General features: G+C 40.6%; 1 protein-coding gene across 1 annotated transcript in view; it reads right to left on the bottom strand.

Moving 5' to 3' along the window:
- KCNH5 (potassium voltage-gated channel subfamily H member 5) overlaps positions 1–14,942 on the bottom strand; it is a 302,235-nt gene extending 287,293 nt beyond the window's left edge. The window contains exon 1 of the mRNA XM_019833104.3: positions 14,462–14,942. Coding sequence (XP_019688663.2) covers positions 14,462–14,534 — 73 coding nt within the window. The 5' untranslated portion in view covers positions 14,535–14,942. The remainder of the gene's footprint in view (positions 1–14,461) is intronic.
- Between the last annotated feature and the right edge of the window lie 1,191 nt (positions 14,943–16,133).

Below are 16,133 nucleotides of genomic sequence, written 5' to 3' on the forward strand. Positions count from 1 at the left end.
CAAAAATATCAAAAATGAAGATTGCTAAGTTCTAATGCGGACACACTGAATAGACTCCCTAAGAAGAAACACTAAAATACAGCCACTGAAGGCAAGTCCCATGCGCAGCTAGCTTTGGGCAACTGACCTAGTACTTTGCTACTCAAAGTGTGGACCAGAACCACCTGGAAGTTTGCTAGCAATGCAGACTCCAGGACCCACCACAGACCTGATGAATCAGAACCTGCATTCTAACCAGATCATCAGGTGATCTTCAAGCCCACGAATGCACTCATCTTACACTTGCTTTCCTTCCTTTCATGGGTGGGAAAGCAGACCAGGAAAGTGAAAGGACCCAGTGCACACAGGAAAAAAGTGTCTGGTGGGGGACAAACGCACAGCCAGGCCTCGCTGACTAAGGCTTTCTATCCTATCACAGTGTATTTTCGAACTGCTATCTAAGCTTTGGTTTTGCTTTGTTTGAACATAAAGGACGCACTTCCTTGTTACAGCACCACTTCTTCGGATAATAGGAAAATAACCACATTCTATGTTACTGCATATTAATGCCATTTCTAAAGGAGATCATGTACAAACTATGAGGTCAATAGTCTTGGCCGATAGAAATTTCCCAAAGAAAAGAAGTTATATTTGATCAATAACAACAATATAAAAGTATGGGAGATATTCCTTCCCTTTCTACAATTCCAGAATTGTAGCAATTCCAGAAAAGCAGTGTTTTCCTATGAGCTGCTCCATCACTCCCTTTATCTGACATGATAATACAGGTTTTTGTTTGTTTGTTTGTTTGTTTTGTTTTTAAGAAAACTATACCCTTCTGTGGTCCACAAATTCCACAGACATTAACAAAGTGAAACACCTTTTGGGTGTTACAAAAAGTGTAACCTTTTGGGGGGTTAAATATCTCTCCCTCTTGGTCTCTTTCTATTTCTCTCTCCCTCCCTCCTCATCCCCTCAACTTTCTTTGCAAGATGACCCTCAGAGCCCTAGCACTGAGAAGTTTTCATACATTTTAGGAAGTGAGGAGACACACGAATTCCAGAGTACTGAGGAAGAGCGAAGACACCAAGTGGGGCTGAGAAAGGAAAAGCACTTCACAAAAAGAATCCACAAACACTGAACAAAACACTTTCACTACGGTATAGTTTTTCCAAGGTCTAGGGTTGCCTCTGAAGGCAACCGACAGGATTTTCCCTCTGACTGTATTCATTTAGTCCTTACTTTGGAGAAGCACACCACCCAGAAACTGGGGCTCTTATCCTTACTAGGCTGAAAGCCTTACTACCCAGGACAGAGCCCCTCCGACAGAGGTTCTGTGCAGGTGGAAGCCCAGAAAGCTAGCTGAGAGCTATTTCAAGCTGCTCTCCAGATCCCAGGGGCCTCTGTGGAGAAGGGCTTGATCACAGCTGCTCAAAGCTTCAACTTCCACTCCACCCTCCAAATCTTCTGAATCAAAGAGCTAAAGAATGCACATTCTGAAAATCAATGACCAAAGAGGGTAATTTGAAGCTTAAAAGCAACACAATAAAATCCACGTAGTAATTGCTAACGTTTTCCAAAAGACATTGGCTAAAGAGGGCATTTCAACAATGCTTCTTGTCAAATGTTCACTATAAATGTAAGTTTTGGTTTGGGATTTTGGTTGTATTCAAAAATGTACTTGGTTTCTGGTCTAAATCAGCCTCTTATGAAAATCTGAAGCTACCTGTTTCTAATCCACAAGGACAACCAGACCAACCAAGCTAATTACCCAGCCTGTGATACTCTTTTCTGAACTTCTGTAAGTAGAGTACAGAAGTCCCCTCTGTACACAGTCACACTGAACTAAGCCCCCCTTGCCTTCATTTGTCTTCACTTCAAGGGAATGAAAGGGAGCTAGATGAAGCCAAGATGCAGGTGATGTCCAGAGTTTTATTCCGAAGCTGGCTCTCAGGGAAACCTTCCCTACCTCTATCTATACTCAGATGCTCAAGGCGAAACCCAGAAAGGCATCCTTCACACCTCTTCATTTATGCCATCCAATTCACCACTAACCCCTAATAATTCTACCAGTGAAACATGCATGTCCAATGCATCTACTTCTCTCCATCTCTACTGCTCCCAGACCAGCCCAAGCCACCATTATCTCTTGCCTGGTCTAGTCCAACAGTCTCCTAGCTGGTCCCCTACTATGACTCCTCCTCCTTCTGACCTAACTTGTTGTTACAAAAATAATCCTTATGACCTGAGTGGAGATTTGTCCACTGCAGTTGGAATACAATGCAAACACCTTGCCCTGAAGAGCTAAGCCCTGACTTTATCTTTTTGTGCTCACTGCAATCCAACCACACTAGCCTTTGAACTTCACAAACTTGGCCCCACATTTTCTCTGTCTCTCCTTAGGACTGTTCACCTGTTTTCTCTTCACCTGAAATATTTTTTTCTGCCCACTTATCATCTAGCTATCTCTTACTTTGGTCTCCACTTTACACTACTGTCTTAGAAAGACCTTCCCTGACACCATCTCCCAATTGAAATGAATCCCTGTATACTTAGTTACAGCATTCTTTCCTTTTCTTCACAGTGCTTACCACAATTTGTAATTATATATTTGACATGGGTTTGTCGAATACCTTTCTCCCCTACCAGACTTCAAGTCCCCTGAAGTCAGAGACCATGTCTGTTTGTTCATCACTGAATCCCCACAAGTGTTTGTTGAATGATCAAATCAAATATAAAAATTCTGATTTCTATTTAAAGTCATATAATCAGGAGCACCTGGGTGGCTCAGTCAGTTAAGCATCCTACTTCGGCTCAGGTCAAGATCTCATGGTTTGTCAGTTCGAGACACATATCAGGGTCTGTGCTGACCGCTCAGAGCCTGGAGCCTGCTTTGGATTCTGTGTCTCCCTCTCTCTCTGCCCCTCCCCCACTTGCACTCTGTCTCTCTCTCTCTCTTTTTCAAAAATTAACATTAAAAAAATTTTAAGTCATATAATCAACAAACAATAATTAGAACAAGGCTGGACATTGTCAAGAATATAGATAAGGACCGTGCTGGGTATTTTTCTTCAAAGAACTGACAATTCTGAAAAAAAAAAAAAATCAGAGGTTCCTAGCAGATTTCCCTGCACCCTGGAAACTTGAAAATTTAAATCATGAAGTGTATATTACTTTTTAAACTTGTCTTCTGGGTGAGTGATATCTATAGATACATTTAAGTTTCATAGAACAGTAACAGCAGAACAATCCCCAAAGCACATACAGCACATGTTATTTGGGTTAAATACCATCCTGGCACAGATGGCTAAACAAAAGCATAAATAACTTATATGTCATATCCACATCCACAACATTGATTTCTGGGAGATGCATTGCTCACTTCCACTATGTAGTAACAGAATATAAAGCTGGTCTCTTTCCTGTTCTTACAAATACACCTTTACCCTATAGCTCTATAGCAAGGGAATGTGTGCATATGTGTGTGTGTAGACACATACACTTTGTACCTTCCACAATGAGACTAATTATTATATAATAATATTGGCAACATTAGGCAGACCATCACTGTGAGAGTTTGAAATATGCAAAAAAAATCTGTTAATTTATTCATACTTGTTCAGCTGTCATCAAAGATAAAAATATGCCTCCACTTTTCATCTCCTTCAAGATCAAAGGTACATTTTTAGGTTTCTATGTTTCTTTGATGGCATTAACCTCATCATTTTTCCATCTAGCCAAAGTGGCTCAGAATACTTGAGATTGTTTAACACATATTTCTAAAATTTTAATGGTAGGAATAATAGCAATTTTGTTATAGAAAATATTTCTACACACTGACACACAAAAGAATTCCCAACAATTCAAAATTTCTACTTTTGATAGTCGGTATTTCGTTCATGAGAAGATGGGTTTCTAAAAAGTGTACTGGTCAGAATTATTAGGAGCAAAAGGTAACTGCAGTAATGACCTGTATGACTCATGTTTCAGAATACAACAGAAAACCTTAACCCTGACATAAATAATGATGACTTTTTACGGAAGTTTATTACAGTGAAATTTCTTAAAATACCTAAAGCCATAAGACAGTCACTAGTTACATAATCTTGGACAAAAGCTAAATCAGTCAAAATGTATTTATCAGGGGGGAAAAGTGTTACATATTTAATGGTTAAGCATCACTTTTAAATCTTGCAAATAAACAAACCTTGTTTTTGCAAATGAACTGCATCTGTTCTAAAGGGATTATATATTTTCTTTGAAGTTAACCTTTTAAGGCAATCAACACTAATGGCTAGATAACTAATGAAGAATTCCAATTAAAAGATGAGTGTAACCTGCACACCTGGTAGAAATACAGAAGCGAGGCTTTTCTGAATGCATTTACAATCTAATTAATTTTCTAAAGCTTTGTTCTATTTTCTTTCCTACTATCTATGCAATAGGAGCTAATTGTGCAAGGAAAAGATACAGATCACAAATTCAATTCAATTCTCTCCTTTGGCCAGATTTCACTGGGCCAGTTACAAAAAGCCTGACATTTCTGCCTTCTTCTTTGGCCTCTGCAAGCACTGCCAGTTACTGAGCTAAAAAGTACTGATGTTTCTTTGGCTCTAAATAGTAGTTTTTTTGTTGGAGGGAAGAGTAGTGTTTGTTTGTTTGTTTGTTTGTGGTTTTGTTTTTTTTTCCCCCCCAAAGAAGTAGGCCCTTGGTCAAGTGAGTCCAAATGCTTTAAGCTTAGACTCATCAATTTATGACTTAAAATCTCAACTACTTAATATTTTGTTTTCTTCAGGTTAAAAAAGGAAGGAAGAAAATCTTCCCTGCCTTACCTTATCTAAAGAAAATAGGAAAAGGTGAATATTTATTAAGCCCTTACCATGACAAGGTACAGTACAAGAACTGCTACATTTATGGCTTTGCTGAGTCTTTCCACCAACTTGCCAGGTAAGACTTCTAATCCTACAGAGGCCCAGTGTTTCACTATGGGTAAGGGCTCCTGTTACCAGGACAGGAGTCTCTGTCATCAAGATGGAATGCCTTTGCTCTGTGGAAAGCACTGTTCCCTGAGCCTTAGAAATGTCCCCATAGCGCCTGGGTGGCTCAGTCGGTTAAGCTTCCAACTTCAGCTCAGGTTATGATCTCATAGCCTGTCAGTTCGAGCCCCGCGTCGGGGCTCTGTGCTGACAGCTCATAGCCTAGAGGCTGCTTCGGATTCTGTGTCTCCCTCCCTCTCTGCTCCTCCGTCACTTGCGCTCTCTCAAAAATAAACATTAAGAAAAGAAAGAAAGAAGGAAAGAAAGAAAGAAGAAAGAAAGAAAGAAAGAAAGAAAGAAAGAAAGAAAGAAAGAAAGAAAGACCCCCACAGAGTCTCAGAAAGATTGCATGTTACTTTGATTATGGTTGCTCTAGGAGAGAGAAGGACTGCTTTAGAAATGAATGAGGAGAATGTATCATACCTTTCATTCCTCACACAGAGATAAGACATTTTGTTCCTGAGCGCAGTTAATGAAGCAACTCTTCTTTCCACCTGTAAGTCTTTCTTTGGTTCATCATATCTACATACATTGGCTTCATATGATGTCAGTTGTGGACATGTTTCATGCCCTGAGATAAATCAGTATAGTTAACTGGCATGAATTTACTTACTTTGCACACAAGTGCTGTGTAGTAATAATAACTAAAAACGATATTTAGTCATTTAGTAGTAATAACTAAAAACAATAACTAATCTGGTTAGAAAGCAAGACTAATATTATACTGACCTGGAAGTCAAAGAAGACCCTTGGGTTTCTAAACTAAAAGACTAAAATTAACAACAACAAAAAAAAGTTTTTATTTGAGTCTAGCTGCAACACACAATGTTGTGTTAGTTTCAGGCGTACAACATAGTGATTCAACCTCTCTATAAGTTATGCTATGATCACAAGTGTGGCCACATTCTGTCACCATGTAATGCTATTACAATGTCATTGACTATATTCCCTATGTTGTAACTTTTATTCCCATGACTTACTCATTCCATAAGTAGAAGCCTGTATCTCCCACTCACCTTTACCCATTCTGACCATCCTTCTATCCTCCTTCCCTCTGACCACCATCAGTTTGTTCTGTATTAATTTATAGGTCTGATCCTGCTAAAAGACTAAAATATTAGAGACACCTTTGACAGAGATGGGGAAACAGCAAAGCACGTAAGTCTGTTTGAAGCTAAAACTGATGATAAATTCAATTCTGGCCACATTTGAGGTTTAGATTACTTGTGAGAAGTACAGGAAGTATAAGAAGAGGCCACTAGAAACACAAGACTGGGGCACAGGGAGGAAAAAGTTTAAATTATGACAGAGGACAAGCTTGCTCTGTAAAGGAGGGTGCATGTGTGTAAGAAAGATGGTTGAAGTTTGAACCTGGAAGACTATTCAGTCTTCAGGAGAGGGGAGGGAAAGACAAGGGACAGGGCAGGGAAAAGAGGAGAGAGGGAACAGGAAAGCAATAGAAAGGGACTAGAAAGAGAATCCAGGAAAAAGGGCAGGAGAAAGTACAAAGTCATGAAAGACAAAAGTGAAACAAGTGTCAGAGAGGGTAGCGGAGCATAGTGTCGAACCCTGCGAGGTCAGAAAAATACGGACAAATGAAAGGGCTTTGGATTCACAAGAAGACTCATTTGTAATCTTCTAGGACATTTCAACATTACAGACAGAAATCATTTGAAAGAAGTGCAAAGGAAAATGGTGACCAAGAATTAAAGACATCAACTACAGATGGTGCATTCAAAGATTCAAACATCCAAATGATAGTAGTAACTAAACGCACGGATACTGACATAGTATTTGTTGTGTGCCAGATACTGTTCTCAGTACTTTATATATACTACCTCATTTAATCCTCACTCCAATACCATGAGCTAGGTACTCTTATTATTGTATGTTACAGAGGAGAAAACTAGGGAAGAATAAGCAAGTTATAGTGCTAGCCCCTCACAGGAAAAAAAAAAAAAAAGAAGCATTATTTCTATCATTGTGCGTATTATGTATCCCCAGAACTCAGATCCGTGCCTAGCACGTAGGAGACAATCAATAAATTTTCGTTTCAGTAATGAATTATTAACCAAAAAGAATATGAATGTCAAGCAAAAGGATGGGAGCTGTTTGTAGGGGACTTTATTCTGGAGCCACTTAACCCTGGTTGAAGAACTCTTCTATTCTCTCAATGCTGTAAATATATGGAAATAAACTCATTGTGCTTTAATTGCCCCAAATAAAAAATATGCCGGCAGACAGAATGATCAGAAAAGATCAGGATAAGATCTTACAGAAAAGATCAGGATAAAGGTTAACTCCTCCCCTCAATTCAAGTGAGTTGTCTGATTTTCAGTTAAACTTGGTGATCTGAGGCTGGCCCTGCCATCTCTAAAAAGCCAAAATCCATTTCCTCTCTTCTGTGGGATACTACACAGAACCACAGGGCAAAACTCACTCAGAAGATACTTAAACTGCTAAGGATGGGTTCCCAAGGACAAAACTTGCCATCTCCTAACTGCAAAATTGTTTCTTAACAAAATTAATCAGAATCTACAAATTTCTCTGTGGTTCTTTCTTATATAAAAGAGTCTAGCTTTTAAACTCTTAGAGGGTAGAACAAGAGCAGTAGAAAAATTTTTATCTGGAATAGGAGATGAGCATGAGAAGACTTCTACGTTCGCCTCTCGTGCTTGCACGGGTCCCGTGTGAGTTGCCCTGTACGATGCCATTTCTGCTTTCAGATCTACCCATTGACTGGATACCTGAAACTATGCAATTACTTATACAAGCTTACTTAATAGACTTAATCAGCATTCTTTTGGGGGAAAAAAACAATTATGGACTTGTTTAATTTAGGAGACAAAATCAAAAGACATTTATGCAACTAGTACTTGGTGCTATGTACTCTTCATGGTGGAAGATATAGAAATACGAGTCAGGTATGACCCATATCTTTAAGGAGCTTAGTCCATATAGCAACATGTTCATGACTTTCTAGTTATATGTCATTACCTCCAGGGACTGCTATAACCGTGCACCTAAGCTCATATCTCAAGTAATAGGACTTCATATTTAGTATGTATATTTCTCTAATAGGAACAGACCCCGAGAAAGAAATCCATTTCAATAATATTTCAAATAGCTTTCAACCACTCTTCCTTTCTAATTTTTTTATTGTTCCTTAATTAATTTTTCTACCTTTTCCATATGAAAACGTAATGTATTTCAAAACTACTATCTTTAATTTTTCTATTTAAAACTAATTTTGGGGGCGCCTGGGTGGCGCAGTCGGTTAAGCGTCCGACTTCAGCCAGGTCACGATCTCACGGTCCGTGAGTTCGAGCCCCGCATCAGGCTCTGGGCTGATGGCTCGGAGCCTGGAGCCTGTTTCCGATTCTGCGTCTCCCTCTCTCTCTGCCCCTCCCCCGTTCATGCTCTGTCTCTTTCTGTCCCAAAAATAAATAAAAACGTTAAAAAAAAATTTTTTTTTAAAAAAAGAATAAAACTAATTTTGTTTGGGACATTTTGAAGCATCTCCCAATATTTGGTTGCTAATCCTACGAAAAAGAAAAAGAAATTCCTGAAACCAAGATTCAGACTTCCTGATTGACAAGAAACAAAACCTCTTAAAGTAATATTATCTCCAACCCTATTCTGAGGGAAATTCAATAAGTTTGGAAATTTTCAGAGAATGTTTGTTTTAGCTCTGTATTTTATTTTAAAAGTTTGGGGGCACCTGGGTGGCTCAGTCAGTTGAGCGTCCGACTTCGGCTCAGGTCATGGTCTCACGGTCCGTGAGTTCGAGCCCCGCATCAGGCTCTGTTCTGACAGCTCAGAGCCTGGAGCCTGTTTCAGATTCTGTGTCTCCCTCTCTCTCTGACCCTCCCCCGTTCATGCTCTGTCTCTCTCTGTCTCAAAAATAAATAAACGTTAAAAAAAAATTTTTTTTAAGTCTGGATAACATGAAAATATTGGAATCATATAATATCCTAGGAAAATAACTGTAAATCTGTGAACTACCTTTCAATAAAATCAAAGTGCTGTCAAGAACTGATCTTACTTCACTGATTTAATATGAATTATATCAAGATATCTCACAGAGGAAAAATGTTGTTGAAATAGAAATACATATGGACATTATTTATATGGCATTTTTCTGCAAAACTTTGTATTTGACATAGATTACCACCATGGTGAAATGGTTTATTACAATAAAATTTTGTTCATCTGCTGAAGTATTATATTAGTCTCAAATCTATTTAAATGTATTTCTTTACATAAACTGTTTTTATTAGTATCCAATTCATTTAGTCATAAAATAAATTTATTTAATTTTAGCAACTAAAGACTGCAATAATTAAAAGAAATGAGTATCTTTCTTCATTTTGCTTCCCTATATGTCTAATATTTTAGATTTTTTTTTCTTCCAAGAGTAACAATTAATTATGTTGATTTTAACCTCCAATCCAACTGGAGGGAAAAATCACAAAAATGGAAAAAGGAAGATATGTACTACTTGGTTCACCTGTGACAGAACCGATAGTGACCTCTTGTGGTAAATACTATCTACAGAGCTTTGGAGAACAATACAACCTTTTTCCTAGGCCGGACACTGGAGAACACAGAAGCACTCTTCCTCCATGCTTGTGAACAGCCGTTATTGACAATGAAAGTAAAAGACAAATATTGACTAAGCTAAAGGATTTCTTGTTGGAAGTCAACTCAGTCCGTCAATTAAAATATTCCTAGCTGCTGTCTTTTATTAAAAAATAGTGTCTTACATTGTTCTTTCAGGAGGGCAGTTAAAGGATGGCCAGGTACATGGAGTTCTCACACACCCTACTTCTGGAACCACCCAAAAGACAGACAAAGAGGACGATTTCTAGTGAAGACAAGAGTGACCTGGAATAAGCAAAGTTCTGGTCAGCAAAGCATTGCTACTCGTTACATAACACACTGTGGGCTCTAGAGCAAGAGACAAATCCACTGGCTTACTTATAAATATAATTTAGGGAGTGGTCAGTATAATTTCAACCTCAGTGATATTTTCAAAGTAAAAATGATACACTGTAATACCTGAGGAAACCAAACACAACACGGTTCTATCAGTATTTCCTCAATAGCGGTTTAGATGTCAAAGAAAATCGTTCAAGAAAAAATATCAGGAACTTTATGCCCCCTCAAAAAATCATGTTTTTCATCATTTCTTTTACATTGGATGCTACTAAAAAGGTATGATATCTTTTTCTGTTTTATTTTTAAATCACGAGTTCTCTATTTTTTCTCCTATAGGTTCTCTTTTAAGATCTCAGTTTTCATAAATATTAATTATAGCAAAAAAAAATAATTTTGGATTTTCCTATGAGATGACTCAGCCAAGAAAGTGCTTGTACAACACTGATATCTCAAGCAATAATGGAAAATCGAGTATATTGAACTGGTTGATAAAATACTACCTTTTCTGTTTTCTTCTTTCCTGAGCCCCTTTTTTTTCCTCTAAAGAGAAAAACATTCATAGATTTTAATAATGTTTAAAATATTAAAGAACAATAATTAGATTCTAATAAAAAGACATTAAATTTGGTATATATAATATATCAAAATGGCAACCTAGTTCACAGTCATGGAAACTAATCATTTCTGCCTATTTGCTAAGGAACCAAAGACAACATATGAATAAAATGTGCTGCCCAAAGACATAATCAGATTGAAGGTCTTGGAAATGTTTTGTTTTGTTTCGTTTGAATCTAAAATTTCACCTATAATTCTTAAGATACTCTTGTTTTCTTTCAGGTATTTACCCTCTACCCACAAGTTTTCTGCTCCCTACAGCCCAATGTATACTGATGAAGAGTTTGCACAAATAATTACAATTTAAACAAGGAAAGACAGCCTAATAATGTGCCAGACATGGGTTCAGTCAAGAAGCACTTTGGGCCGGGGCTGTCTACAAGACCTGTCATCCATCCCATAGTTCCCAAACTTTCCATTCCTAGCAACTTATTTTGAACCTCCTAGCCAAAACTGTATCCAAACCTTGCTATTACACTTATACTTCTGACCTTTGCAACTTCTTAGACTACTGATAATGTGTTCTCTATATCTGCTAGAATCAAATGTTAAGAATTATTATAATTCCTTTTATTTATCTAAAACTTATCTTGTCTTTTATCTTAAAATTAAAAAGAGGAATTTCCTACTTCTACTATTGTGGAATTTGGCCATAAAGCATGTTTGTATCCATCCTACTCAGTGGCCCTCATTATTTTATTTTATAGACTTTGAATCACCAGTAACACTTTGAAATGCTTCCCCATAACAGACTGAGTCAACCAAAGAAGGAAAATAAAAATCCAATCTCAAGAGGTGTAAAGTAACAGCAAATAGGAGATAGTGCTACTCTAAGACACAGAATGAAGCACTGTTATTGTGGGAAATTGCAAATGAGAACTCAGGAACTTTATTAGGAAGTCCTCTGGTTTAAAAGCTACATCCAAATAGACCACACTTTGTGCTCTTTTGTTCCACAACATGAAGTTCTCTGATGGATGTCTAATTGGCTGCAATTTCAGTTCATTAGTTATATCCGTGGACAAATTAGTGCCTGATGCTTTCTCTTTGTGTCCATTACTCTTCCAAATCTGATATTCCCCCTCTCTGTGTCTCTCTTTCTGTATATCTCTCTTTTGCTCTTTGTGTGTAAGAGAGAGAGGTTGGGTTTTTTTTTTTTTTTTTCCTGTACATCCATCTTCGTATCTGGATGGATGCCTGTCTGTGGTGTATCTGTGTACATCTCTCTGTATACGTGTCTATCTCATCCAGCTCTCAGTAAAAGACCTGATCTTTTCATAAGAAGAAAATGATGATGTATCAGAAAGAGAAGCATTTCGTGGGGTAAGGGTAAGTAGGCAACTCTCTTCGATTTCTGTCTGTTCCACTAAAGCTCTGCCAACACTTCACTTTCAATGTTGTTAAAAGTTAGTGAATAACGAAATCTTCACTGTGACAAACTTCATCCATCTGTGAGAATCCTGAAGGGAATTTCCTCTGTTAGTTTCAATTAAACAATTTCTCAGAATGAATTTTTCTATTTCTCTGCCAAATCATATAGAAATGACAACAACTGTGGGCTACTCCCACATGAAGGTGCAGACCAATTGAATACTGTAATTCTCAATTTCTGGGGCTCTTCCTGTAAAAGTAGTACTGAGACTTTCTAGTTTTTACTACCTGCACATGCACATATTTACCTCACCGGCCCAATACATTGCAAACAAAGCTCGGAGGTTTCGAGTAGTGGTATTAAAAGCTAGCCATAAGCAATTAGAAGTGGCATTTTAAATGCCAGAACAGATAAATTTTCATTTGCGCTTGGGGTTGTTATCCACTGAAAGAAACATTAAACCAATGAAGCAATTATGAACACAAAGTGTCAAAACAATCAAACACTCGTCGATTTGGATGATAGATATAAAATAGAGGTGGCAGAAGCAGATATTTCCAAGCCACATTAAGGTAAGCCTTAATTTCCTACTATATCTGAAATCAAACATATTCTCAAAAGTGGCTCATCGCTCCACTCTGTAGAAGAACTTTCAACCAAAGATGCTATACTAGTAAACTGCAGTCAAGGAATTCTCATCTTCTTCCAGGTCATCGTGCAGAGGAACAGAGAGCCTATGGGCTTTATTTTTTCAGGCATTCTCTGACAAGTCCCCTCACGGACCAGATTGCATGGAATTGAAATAACCCAAGAGCATGAGAAAGCTGAAATAAAATGTATGTATCTGAAATAGTTGATCCCAATAGACTTTAAAGTTCCCAAACTGGTTGTTTTAATAGTAACATCCCCTTGTATTCTAGGTCTGCATTTAACAGGAATACATGAAGGTATGTATAAACGTGGAAGTTGCCTACCATTATGAATTTGTATTTTATATTATCATAAAAAATAAAAAACATATTTCAAATCACACTGGAATGGCCAAAAATATTATAGATTTTTTTAAAAATTAGACCAAGACTGTTAGCTATTTTTTTTTTCAACCCAAAAAGTCTGCTCTAGATTTGTATAATATCAGATGTTGACCAATGTGGAAGAAATAAAGTCACAAGCTTCAAATTAAAACCAAATACCACATCAGAGATTTATGAAAAATACCTCGGGACACTTATATATACACGGTCCCAAAAATCAGGGGAACTATTTGCAAGCTTCGTTTTTGAAGAGATCCTAAGAATTAGTATAATCTAGTCAACCAATTCAGGGAAAGCATAATTGTATTTAATTATTTATTATTATTTTAGTGTGACTCTTACACACTAGGCAGAGAGCTTCTTAGGAACAGAAGTGTCTTAATCATTTCTTTTATCCAAAGGACCCCACAGAGTGTCTGTTGTATATGACACCCAAGTAAATATTGTTTCAATGAATGAATAAACAATGAATTTTGGAACTGCATAGAGTATTTCCATTCCTTTGGCCAAGGAAAAAAAACTTTGAATGACACTTTACATATCTTGCTTATAAAATTGGAAATTATATAAAAGAATTAAAACAACATGAAAGACATAGATTTCAGTAACATGCAAAGTTTATAAGGTCTTAAAATGTGAACTATATAATGATCTCCATTCAGAATATCTTGAAGGAAATGACTTCATAAATGGATGGCATTTTAAAGACACTTTAAGGCAAGAAAACCTTACAATCAGTAGCAAAGGAGAATGGCCTTTTTTTAAATTCTTACTCCAGTTCTTTAAAAGCACAGTAGCTATTGCTTCCCTTTCACATTTCCCCTGTTTAAGTCAAATGAAATATATCAAATAGATTAATAACGAGCAATGCACAATGGAAAAAAATTAAAGAAACTTTCAACACAAACTTAACCATAGTAATTGGCTTCCCATTTTTCAAGTACTGACTCTGTTAGGTTCAACTCCAACTCCTCTCCCTAGCACAAGGTTCCCTTCAGCAGTGCTCATTGGGCCCAAAAGCCATTCCAGAGACTTAAACCTTATTAAGTAGCCACTTTCACAACCATTCCCAACTCGAGGGAAACCTTCCCACTGAGATTAACTCTAAGAATTTGATCAGTCCCTGAAACCTCCTTGAGGGGGAGAAAATGTGGGGAAAGGATGAACAAGAAAGATATCCCTCATCAAAGGAGAACTCAACTTTATTCTCCAGGTGAACCTACAGTCTCCCAGCTCCCCCTTCCTTTCTGGGCTCTGGACAGGTGGGAGGGAGGAGAGTCTGTCGTGGGGAGGGGATGCAACTAACTTTCCTTCACTACCTTATTCCCCTCCCGACCCCCAATCAGGTCCAACTAGTAACTGAAGCCACCAGGTAGGGCTGTCTGCATCCCCCTCCCCCTTGGGAGAGGGATGGGATGGGGAGGATGGGGGGCGCGCGTGGGCAGGATGGAGGTGGGGGTGTTCTGAACTGCAACTCTTCTTACCACTGGAGCGCCTGACGATGTTCTCCAAAAATGTGTTCTGCGGTGCCACCAGCCCTCTCTTGCCCCCCGGCATCCTGGGTCTGGAGAGCAGCGGCCAGGATCCGCGGCGGGGGAGGGGGGGATGCAGGAAGAGAAGGTGGAGGAAGAGGAGGTAAAGGTGGAGGAGAAGATCGAGCCGAAAGAAGAGGGGGCGCGGCGGCGGCGACAGGGTCCCCTGACTGTGTCTCCAGCCCGACCTGGATGAGCAGCTCTGGGGAGGAGGACCAGGCAGTTCATGGTAGTAGCGCTCCCCCGGCCGCCGCTGCCCAGACTGTGGCGGTGCCGCACACGGGGCTCGGGAACTGCAGGCTCCGCGGGGCACAGTGCGCCTGCGCCGCCCCCGCTGTCGCTGTCCCGCCGGTGCTGATGCTGAAGCTGCTGCTGAGGCTGCTGCTGCCGCGGCGGCGGTCGCCTGGGCGCGGACTCAGCATTTCTCCCGCTGCCCCGCGCCCCGAGGCCGGGGAGCGGGAAGAGTCACCCCTAGCTCTGGCTCCCAGTCCCTCTCAGCCCAGATGCGGACCCCTTTACTGAGCCTTCCTCTCCTCCCGCCCTGGCCCACCCCTCGCGCGCAGCTGGATCAAGGCTGCCCAGCTGAGCCCAACTTCTGCCGGGCTGTGAGCCCGGTAGCCGCTCCTCTCTCCCCAGAGATCCAGACACACGTTCGCTGTCCAATGGGGCCGTGGAGCGGGAAAGGAAGAAGCAGGCAGGATGCCAGAGAGAGCAATGGGCAGTCGGAGGGGTCACATCTCAGCTTCTCCCGCCGGGGTCCCGAGCCCCGGCTGCTCCCGAGGACGCAGCTGTCGGGGCGAAGGTGTAGATCAGCTCCCGCTCCAGCTGAGGCTGAGCGCGGAGCAGGGACTGACAGGGCGGCGCGCGGGGACGCAGAGCAGCCACCTGACGCTGCTACCGCCCCCCTCCGGGCTTCTGCGCCCGAAGCTCAGCCGAGGAGCTGTCAGCACCCGCCCTGCCCCACGCCCAGGAGCCGGGGCCAGCCAGGGTCTGCGCGCAGAGCGGGCGCGGGCATGGCCCCGGCGCCTCCCACCGCACCTAGCGCGCGGAGGAGCCTCCGTGCCGGGGAGCCCCAGAGCGCAGGAGGCGAGCGGCGAGCCCGCCACCAGGGTTAAGTTGCGGGAAAGGTTACACTTAATTCAAGGAGTGGGAAACGGGGGTGGATAAATTCACACGCGAGAGAGGGGGAGCGCAGCGGACAGGATTTGTGGTGGAAAAACAGTGAAGGTGGTGGAAGGAAACAGCGCGCGGGGGGGGGGGGGGTGCAGGAGAGAGGCAGGTGGGAATCTTTTTTAACAACCTTCCATCAGCTCAGAACCGGGGACAGAAGTGGAACCGTTAGCATACAGAGTCCCAAAGCCGGAAGCTACCACGGAGAAGGGAAAATGGCATAAGTGCGAATGGAGCGCGGAGGGATGGAAAGGAAAGGGGGAGCTCACGCCGTGGCACCTTCTTTTATCTAAAGCAGTGGTTCTCACAGGAATCCTGGACTAGCAGCATCTCCTAAGAACTCGTTAGAAATGCAAATTACCGGGCTCTACCTCAAAGCTAGGTAACTAGGCACACTTGGGGCCAACAACCTGTTTTAACAAGCCCTCGGGGTAAGGTGATGCATGCTCGCTCA

The sequence above is a fragment of the Felis catus genome, chromosome B3 (assembly GCF_018350175.1).
Source record: "Felis catus isolate Fca126 chromosome B3, F.catus_Fca126_mat1.0, whole genome shotgun sequence".
Classification (NCBI taxonomy): Eukaryota; Metazoa; Chordata; class Mammalia; order Carnivora; family Felidae; genus Felis; species Felis catus.